Consider the following 10,353-nt stretch of genomic DNA (forward strand, 5'->3'; position numbering starts at 1 on the left):
GTACTCCAAAAAGTTACAAACATAACACAACAAGTGGAATTTGACTTGATGTTGTATTTTTACATTCTCTATAACATTAGACAGAGAGACGTGCAGAGAACAGTACAGAGTTGCAGGAAGAGGTTGTGTATCTATGCCTCTAAATGTGTTTGTTTGTACTGGGATGTGTGTGGCCTGTTTGTTTGGTGTGTGTGTGTGTGTGTGTGTGTGTGTGTGTGTGTGTGTGTGTGTGTGTGTGTGTGTATGTGTGTGTGTCCTGGGGGATTTGACTGAACACAGGTACGTTGTTTGTCTGTAGTCTAGCTGCACCGCGGCCGTGCTAGCATGTCTTCCTCCCATTTCCATTATAGATGCACCAATTAAAATACATTTCAAATGGCCCCGACACACACACACACACACACACACACACACACACACACACACACACACACACACACACACACACAGCACTCTGCTTTCACACACTCACAACGCACAGCTTTGAAACCCCTCTTTAGTATCTTTTAATCAATGCTCTGCTTTGCTGCTGCAGGGATTGAATGTCTGTATACCTTAAAAACAACAACATTCAATTTAAATGAATACATTAGAAAGGCTTTTCCTAAATAGTGGTTGAAATTGAAATGATCGCTCTCTTGTTTGGATTCGTTGGCTTAGTTTGGGACACATTTGAGAGTCATTCATTTTAACATGAGTGTTTCTGTTACTTCGTTTTTCTATTTTGTTGAGCTCAATAATTTTTTTGGGGGGGGAAAAGGGTGATTATTACGATAAGGTATCACAGCTTTCTATATTTTTCTAATTGTCTGATGGTTCAGCTGATCCCAGTGATGGTCATTATCAGCGGTAAGGCTGTGGAAACTAATTCTCCTAAAAACAGAAACTCCCACTAAACACACACCCTGATGTGTGTGTTAGTGCAAGCAGTGTGTTAGTGTGTTAGTGTTCTCAAAGTATTTCAAAGGTTTTATGGTCCTGTATTTTGGTGTTACTGCAGGTGAGGAGAGAGAGACAGAGAGACAGAGAGAGAGAGAGAGAAAGACAGGTGAGAGAGAGAGAGAGAGAGAGAGAGAGAGAGACAGACATACAGACAGAGAGACAGACAGATAGAGAGAGAGAGAGACAGAGAGAGAGACATAGAGAGAGACAGAGAGAGAGAGACAGAGAGAGAGAGAGAGAGAGAGAGAGAGAGAGGGCCGTGCATCTCTGCTAAAGTATTTGTTTACAGCCAGGAGAAAGCTGCATTGATTCCAACTCATCTTTGTCGATGCATATAGACTGAAGGATACATCATAACAGAGGTACGCCTGGCCAGACGGGTGTGTGTACGTGTGCGTGTACGCGCGCGTGTGTGTGTATGTATGGTGTCATAGCCGTCGCAACTCACACCCCATAACGATTTCCTTACATGATCATTGTTTAATTAATAGAAGGAAGAAGGGATGGCCCTCCTACGATGCCACAGTTACCTCTAGGCAAACAGCCGCCTCGTTGTTGACGATCAATTAACACAGTGAGAAAATCGGTGAGAGAAATGTTGATTTTATACCACATCCATTTATTTTTTGAAATACACTATTTATCTTTTATTAGAAAAGTATTAATAGAGGGTGAGATCCGGGACAGATCAGTCACTTGTTTTGTTCTGTGTGTGTGTGTGTGTGTCTGTGCTCAAATGCACACATGCACACACACACACCCTTCAAAGCGGGGCCACGGACCAGATTGGTTTGGGGAGATGGTTTTTCTCTCTGTTCCTCCAAACCTGATAATCATAACACTTCCCTTTCATCTGTATGCCCCCCCTTTCCACCCCTCCACCCCTCCGCTCCTCCACCCCTCCACCCCTCCGCTTCTCCACCCCTCTGCTCCTCCACCCCTCCACCCCTCCACCCCTCCGCTCCCTCATCCTCTCATCCATCCAAGGGAGAGAGCGTATATGACACAGGACAGGGGGATAGAGAGATTTTTATTTTTTAAGATAGGGAAATACACGTTTGACGAAATAGGGTTCACCCCCCCCCCCCCCTTAGTGTGTGTGGAGCACAGAGCCAGTCGGACACTATTGACATCCGCTCCTCATCTGTGAAACACAATAGTTAGTGGAACACCGGCGCTCCGGGATTTTCCTAGCAGTGGGAATTGCGTCGTTCCGAGGCGCCGGGAATACAGTCCCTGCTGGGGTTGGAAGGCAGGGAGCCGCTGACATGCGCACGGAAAACAACCCGGACACAGCCAGAGCCGGGGAAACATGTCCCAAATCATTCTCAAATCGTTCCCAGATCATTTCTCAATCATTCCACAACAAAGACCGTCCAGAATCTCGGACTGGGAAATGTAATCCCTATTTTTACTGCTGAGCTGGTTTTAGGATTTTTCATTTCATTTTCCCTTTTGGATAGTGTGAACGATACTGAAATTCAATTCCATTATGAAACTAATTGATCCAACATAGCAGCATATCCACCTATTGCTTGAGTGAGAGCAAGCTTGAATTTTCAGCACGTACTTTACTGTGAAATGTTAAAATAACTTGAAAAATACATGTCCCTCTTTGATCTTTTCACCCTGTCTCACTCTGTCCGGCTCAAATATGCAGAAATCACAGCGTGAGCAAGCGCTGTTGGAACACATGACGGTCAGAGGAATATTTTAATTTGACTAATTTTCTCCCTTTCAGACAGACGGGTAGAGTATTAGACAGCAATAGATAGACAGGGAGAAAGAAAGGAAGAGAAGGAAAAGAAGAGAGGCTGTGAGAGAACGACAGACTTTTGCCAATAAACAGATGGAACGCTGTATATGCATGACAGGGCTTCATTCACAACGTTTGGTATCACCCTGGTCTGAGAGCCTTTCTCTCCACTGATGACAACTACCCTGAGAGACAGAGGGAGACAGAGAGAGAGAGAGAGAGAGAGAGAGAGAGAGAGAGAGAGAGACAGACAGACAGACAGACAGACAGACAGACAGACAGACAGACAGACAGACAGACAGACAGACAGAATGCACTGGTTCTTTAAATCCCACTCTCCTCACCTCTCTCTCGCTCTTCACCGCTCACTCTCGTTATTCCTCTGCCCCCTCCCTCTCTCCGTCCCTCTCTCTCTCTCTCTCTCTCTCTTTCTCTCTCTCTCTCTCTCTTTGTCTCTGCCCTCCACTCTCCACCTGCTCGGCTGCTCTCTCTCTCTCTCCGTGCGTGCAGACCGAGCCTTGCCTCTCTGCCATTGGCCGGCCGTCCACCAATGAGCAGCCCGGATGGGCCAGAGGGACTACATATGCAAAGCCTTGCTACATATTAATGAGCTCCAATCGTGGCTTTAAGTCCTTGATTAGAAGAGTGCTGGAGCTTTTGGTCCCAACTAGCTGGCTGCTGTGCCTATAGGCTTGTCACACGGAGGACCACTGTGCCTGATTGCAGTGCTCTGACAGGAACAGAGAGAGAGAGAGAGAGAGAGAGAGAGAGAGAGAGGAGAGAGAGAGAGAGAGAGAGAGATCGGAGCGAGAGAGAAGAGAGAGAAGAGAGAGAGGAGGACAGGAGAGGAGGAGGAGAGCAGAAAAAAACTTTGATTTATAGAGGAGGCTTTCTCACATTATGGTGGCAGTGTGCAGATGGATTCCATAGAGCTTTCCCTTCCTGAGTATTTCTCCCTACACTCTGAACAAGAGTAGGTAAATTTGACCTTTTTACTACTTCTTTCCTTACCTCTTGTCATTGTGAATGCCTTTGACTGTGTGTGTGTGCCTGTGTGTGTCTGTGTGTGCCGTGCTCGCGTTTGTCAGAGTAGGAGTGTGTGTGTGTGTTATTTCGTGTGATACTGCGGAGGTGGCCGGGTAGAATGTCAAGGTTGCTTTCCACTGTCAGGTAGTGTGTGAAAATGTGTCTGTTTGACTGTGTGTAACAGTGTAACAGTATGCGTCTGTCTACTGGTGCTGGGCTGCGGTACAGACAGGAGCTCTCACTCAGCGTGAGGAATTGAATTTCTGCCGCTCCACCTGAGTAGGACACACACACTCTCTCTCACACACACACACACACACACACACACACTCTGGCATGTCTATCCCAGCACAGAGAGCCGTACTACTTGATGATCCACTGTATAATAGAGCGTGTGTGCGTGGTATGGGATGTTTAAGTCTTAGTTTATTAGGTGGGGTCAGTGTGTTCAGCGTGTGTGAGGGCTGTCCGTCAGCCAGCCGACAGAGTGAGAGGGGGCGCGGGGGGCGGCCAGGAGGGAGAGGGAACGGACAGAAGCGGCAGGGGGAGGAGGAGGAGGAGAAAGCGCTCTTAAATGCCAGGAGAGCTTGGATTTCAGACGGCCAGCACAGCATGTGGCCCTGCCGTGGCATCGGAGACAACAGTGCGCTGCGTCGCTCCGCACGGACACACCGTGCACACACACACACACACACACACGCTGCTCCTTTAGCTAGCGCTTTGCTCTTTTTGGCTTGTGTTAAGGACAGCGTTAAAAATGCAGATTAACTGGCTGGTGGAGCAGCCAGGCGGAGGATCGTGTGTGTGTGTCGAGTGTTTAATGTAAATACAGAATCAGGGATCGGGAGCATCACTCCCATACCTCTCTGTCTACAGACACACAACCCAGAGAACAGTGACGATCGCCAGAAGACTATAAAATAAGTGTTTTTAGTTAAGCTATCTACTCAATTACATTTCACAAATACATTTGAGGAGAGTTCCAGGTGACAGAATTACCTAAAGTGCGGCGTGTAAATTAAAGGGGAGTCCTAGTTTTGGGGAGAAAAAAATATTCCCCAAATCGCACGCTCCTCCCTCTGTTTGTTAATACTTGGCCTTAAGCAAAGTGAGTAGAATGAAGAGAGAACAATAGAGCGATAGATAGGGTGACGAGAAGAGAGGAGAGCTGGACAAGTTGACTTTGTTTGAGTGTTTCTAAAGGAAACCATGGCACTCTTGACCCCTGCCCTGGTCTGTGTCTGAACGCTGATAACGCTTCTAAAGTGGAGCCTCGCTTTCCAGCCTTCTTACAGACTATATACATACACACACACGCGCGCACACACACACACACACACACACACACAGACAGACCGGAGGTTAATATAGAGAGAAAGAACGGCTAGATCGGTAATCTACATAGGAGAGAAATGAAAGGTCACGTTAACGCGAAGGTACACAACCCAACCACTCTACCTGCATGCCTACCGTGGGGTCGTGTTTGAACCCTAGCTTTGGAATATACTTCTCGTCTTCGGAAACCTTGTGTAAAATGACCCAATTATTTATTTCTAAATGACGTATTTATGGATTTATTATATTTGAGAATTGTATTTGAGAGTATAGTGTATTTGAGCATTTTGCAAGGAGTGTGTGTGACTGAGATATAGCTAGAGGAGCTTCAAAAGGGCGAAGGAGACCAGACGATTCAGGAGACAGTCTTTTCTCCTGTCTACAGCGATGGGCTTCAGCCTGGGTTTCCCCCCTGTCTCAGTGTCATTAGTGATCCGGGGTTAGAGTCGCTTCACATACAGAAACACACCGTCCGAATCCCTCTCTTGGTCCCAGCTGTACCCAGGCTTTACTCATAGTCATTACTCACCTCTCTCACCGCTCGCTCCCCGCTCACCTCCTACGTCGAAATTGACGAGTGGGATACTAATTGATATATTATGGATAATGATAATAATAATAACAACAAGTGCCATTTTGACGATTATCATAATTATATTCGCTTCATGCCTGAACATACATTTCATTTGCATGTCATTAAGGGTTTTCCCCTCTTAGTTAGTTGAATTTATTTAATGTGTTTGTTGTTGTTGTTTATTCCTAGAGGTCACGGGGATGTTGAAGGTAGATTGTCATGATGGGTTTTTTGGATTGAAAGAATAGGGGAATGATTTAATAAAAGACCTGGGCCGATTTCTGAACCTGCGAAGGTGTATTTTCACGGCTTGTGTGTTTTGCAGAACACTTCGGATATAATGTTAGATATCGCTGTGTATCTATTTCCCAGATAAATGGTGGGAGCATGTGAGTTTATTTTTTTAAATTGCACATGGAAATGTTATACATTTTTTTTTGCATTGGATGTATGCGGTATCTTACGCTTGTTCTCGCTGCGCTATATGAAGGATATGATTTTCAATGTTTGGAATGTGACTCATTTAAAAAAGGTGGTGTTATTTTAAGTATGTCTTTTCAATGTTTGGAATGTTGACTGATACGTTAAGCACACCACATTCGTGCTAGAGAATGCAACATTTCCAAAAACACAACAGAACCGACAATGCGCCCGGTTCTTTTGTGTGTGTGCAACATTGCTTCGCTGTTCTGCCGATAGGACAGTCATATCAGATGTGATGATTCTTTTCCGATTTTATATTTAGGACATTTAAATAATATACATTCTAAGCACTTGCAAAATGGTATTTTGTTGGAGCTCCTTTCCTGATTTGGTGTTCTCCAGCACGAATGTGGTGTATTTAACAGATGTGTATTTTTTTTTACAACAGTAACAATTGAACCAAACTGAATATGCCTGTTTAGATTTTAGGAGGATTGGACTGGATTATACCGTCTATGCCCGTAATTAAATTGAAAACACAAGATTAATATTTGCATTTACAGTATAAAATAAATTCTCACTTTAGCTTTACAATTATAATAAAGTCTTCCACTAGAACACTAGAGTCCCTCCACTATAATAATAGGTCTATCATTTTTGAATGAACGGTTTCTAATGGAGAACTCTGTCCGTGCCTCAGAGACAGCCTGCTCCTTCTATAGATCCCACCACATTCTGATGTAACCAGCCAGCCCGAATAAAAGTTTTCTTCTTCTCCTGTCCGTCTCTCGTTCTGTTGTTGTCTGTGTAGAGGAGATGAAAGCACTGGAGGAAGGGATCAGGGGAATCGAAGGGAGATTGCGTAAATTAAATTCCTTTTAATCTCCTTATAAAATCATTTACTTAAATCATCTGTCAAATCATGTCAATATGTCCCCCACTGAGTGTGTGTGTGTGTGTGCATCTATTTGTGAATTTATTCTGCGGTGATTGTGTATATGTGTGTGTGTGTGTGTGTGTGTGCTCATATGATTCTGTGTGTCTGTGGCTTATCCCCCTGCCCGATCAGGATGGTGTGTAAAGGTGTCATAGGGTGTGTTCTTTACGCATATGTGTTACCCCGTGGCCCCTGTCCCATTGTCTCCACAAACACACACACGGGGGCGGTGGCGGCCCCTGTTGTGCAGGGTGTGAGACATTCCGAGGGTAATTAACTGTGGTTTAAAGAGAGAGCCTCCTGAGCAGACCCGTTCACCCCTCAGAGACGGAGAGCAATACGTGTGTCTGTGGACGTGCACACACACACACACACACACTTTAAAATTACATTTCACACACGTTGACATACACACACACACACACACACACGCACACACTCAGCTACTAATGTGAGCAGAAAGCCAAGGATAAAAGAGGAGGCCTTGATGATGTGATTGTAAATGTATTGGATTTATGTTCAATCCATCAGGGTGTGTGACTGGGGGGTGTGTGTGTGCGTGTCAACAAGATCTCACGGTTTGACTAATTTGACTTCAGATGCTAATGTCTGTCCACCTTTCTCCGAACGTCAAATTTCAAAGTCGCTCCAAACGTCAAATTTGGAGGTGTTTTGGACACCCTGGGTTGCTCCGCTGCTGTCTCCGAATTCTGTGGCAGAGTTCACGCCCCACCGCCACCCCCGTCCACAACACCCTAGCAATACCCAAGCATACTTGATGGTAATATTGCTCACCGTTGCCCCTAGTGGCTGGATCGAAGGCATCTCCCGACATCATGGATGGACGTCGTATTTCGAAGGTGGATCTTGAGCGACCTGGCTGGTTTCCTCATAAAAGCGCTGGCTGAAATAGCCTTCTGACGTACAACGCCAGCTGAGACACACACAAACGGCCGCGCCATTCCAGAGGTACGCGTCGCAATTAGCAATTACACCCCATGTCGCTGTCGCTACGGAGGCTGAACCCTTCCCACCTTTCAATTCAATTCCCCTCCACTACACTCACCCCCCCCTCCCTCTTTCTCTGTCTTTCTCTCTCTCTCTGTCCCTCCGCTCCTCTCGCCCCCGCCCCCCTCTCCCTCTCTTTCTGTCTTTCTCTCTCTCTCTGTCTTTCTCTCTCTCTCTCTCTGTCCCTCCGCTCCTCTCGCCCCCGCTCCCCTCTCCCTCTCTCTCTGTCTTTCTCTCTCTCTCAGTCCCTCCGCTCCTCTCGCCCCCGCCCCCCTCTCCCTCTCTCTCTGTCTTTCTCTCTCTGTCTTTCTCTCTCGCTCCGTCCCTCCGCTCCTCTCGCCCCTCTCCCTCTCTCTCTGTCTTCCTCTCTCTCTCTGTCTTTCTCTCTCTCTCCGTCCCTCCGCTCCTCTCGCCCCCCCCCCCCTCTCCTTCTCTCTCTGTCTTTCTCTCTCGGTCTTTCTCTCTCTCTCCGTCCCTCCGCTCCTCTCGCCCCCCTCCTTGCGGATTCCCCTCCTCCGTCATTCAAGTATCCCGTCGCTCCCTCTCTCTTTTTTATACATCTTCGTCTAGAAAAAGAGAGAGAGTGTGAATTGACAGGGGATCGTTTATCATGTCGTCTCCGTGATGCGTGTAGTTTTTTTCAGCACTAGGGAAAGTGTTCTTTCACCATATCATACCTCTATGGCCAAAGTAATGCTGCCATAATAACACAGATTCCAGAAGCCAAATACATTGTTATTCGTGTTTTGTCCTTCCTGTGTGGTAGGAGTAAAGGTGGTGGTTTGATGCAAATTCAGGCCACCGTAAACTATTTAGTAGGTCTGTCTAAGCACAGGCCTGTGTGTGTGTGTGTGTGTGTGTGTATGTGTGTGTGTATGTGTGTGTGTGTGTGTGAGAGAGAGAGAGAAACAAGAGGGAGAGAGTTAAGTGCTAAGTCTGTTTTGCTTATCAAATAGGGCGGCCTGCTGCTGGTTTGCACTGCCAGGTCACCCGTATTCAACGTCCGTTTTTGTCTCAGGAAACTGACCACTAGGGGCAACCGTGAGCGCTGTTACCTGCCTCTGATTCCAAAGCGATGCAGGTTCGAATCCAGCGATAGAAAGCAGTTTTTGATATTTTGGTTTTAAGGCTATCACAAACATTAACTTATCTATTTGGAGTTCATGCCTAACCTTAAGAATTCGTAGTTAAATCATAATTAATGCCTTAAATCAAACTTAACACTTCGAAATTTGACGTTTGGAACAACTTCAAAATTTGACATTTGAGAAACATGGAGGAACGGGGGGGGGGGGGGGGGGGGGGCTTTTTAGGTTTGCATGTGGCTGAGAGACAGAGACTCTTTGGTCAGTGAGAAGCAGTGTGTGTGAGAAGCAGTGTGTGTGAGAAGCAGTGTGTGTGAGAAGCAGTGTGTGTGGGCAGCAGTGTGTGTGAGAAGCAGTGTGTGTGGGAAGCAGGGTGTGTGAGAAGCAGGGTGTGTGGGAAGCAGGGTGTGTGTGAAGCAGGGTGTGTGAGAAGCAGTGTGTGTGGGAAGCAGGGTGTGTGAGAAGCAGGGTGTGTGGGAAGCAGGGTGTGTGAGAAGCAGTGTGTGTGAGAAGCAGTGTGTGTGAGAAGCAGTGTGTGTGGGAAGCAGGGTGTGTGGGAAGCAGGGTGTGTGAGAAGCAGGGTGTGTGGGAAGCAGGGTGTGTGAGAAGCAGGGTGTGTGAGAAGCAGGGTGTGTGGGAAGCAGGGTGTGTGGGAAGCAGGGTGTGTGGGAAGCAGGGTGTGTGAGAAGCAGGGTGTGTGAGAAGCAGGGTGTGTGGGAAGCAGGGTGTGTGGGGTGATCATGGTTTCCAGTGCTCTCACTTCTAATGGGAGGAGACACAGGTGACCGGGACACAACGAAATGCAGATTTAAACTGAAGAGAACCTGCGTGTCTGAGTTCACAAGGTGTCTCTCTCTCCCCTTCTCTCTTTTCCACCTAATTTCCATCTCTCTCTCTCACACGCTCCGTAGGGACCGTGTTTGAACGCATGTTTGAGTGTGTTCTACTCTCCTCTACATGCCGTGGAATGACTCAATTGTCATTATCCTGCAGCAGAGGGAGAGAGAGAGGGAGAGATGGAGAAAGAGAGAGAGAAATGGAGAGAGAGCGGGAGAGTGCGGAGGAGAAATGAATAGCCACGCAGAACCCTGTCTGACAGTGAAATATTCCTCCCCTCATCCTCCCATCATGCTTCATGTATATCTGATGGGGAGAGAATGACACCACCCCATCTCTCTCTCTCTCTTTCTCTCTCTCGCTCTTTCTTTCTTTCTTTCTTTCTTTCTTTCTTTCTTTCTTTCTTTCTTTCTTTCTTTCTTTCTTTCTT

General features: G+C 46.7%; 1 protein-coding gene across 3 annotated transcripts in view; it reads left to right on the forward strand.

Annotated features, from left to right (window-relative positions):
- Window positions 1-3,231: 3,231 nt before the first annotated feature.
- The window catches only part of esrrga (estrogen-related receptor gamma a), a 105,249-nt gene continuing 98,127 nt past the window's right edge, over window positions 3,232-10,353 (forward strand). The window contains exon 1 of one of the 3 annotated variants that reach the window (XM_036962720.1): window positions 3,232-3,671. In XM_036962720.1, the coding sequence (XP_036818615.1) occupies window positions 3,616-3,671 (56 nt within the window). In that variant the 5' untranslated portion in view covers window positions 3,232-3,615. Of the gene's footprint in view, window positions 3,676-10,353 lie in introns of all 3 variants that reach the window. The other 2 variants (XM_036962721.1, XM_036962719.1) reach the window with 2 other exon arrangements.

The sequence above is a fragment of the Oncorhynchus mykiss genome, chromosome 25, assembly GCF_013265735.2.
Source record: "Oncorhynchus mykiss isolate Arlee chromosome 25, USDA_OmykA_1.1, whole genome shotgun sequence".
Taxonomy (NCBI): Eukaryota; Metazoa; Chordata; class Actinopteri; order Salmoniformes; family Salmonidae; genus Oncorhynchus; species Oncorhynchus mykiss.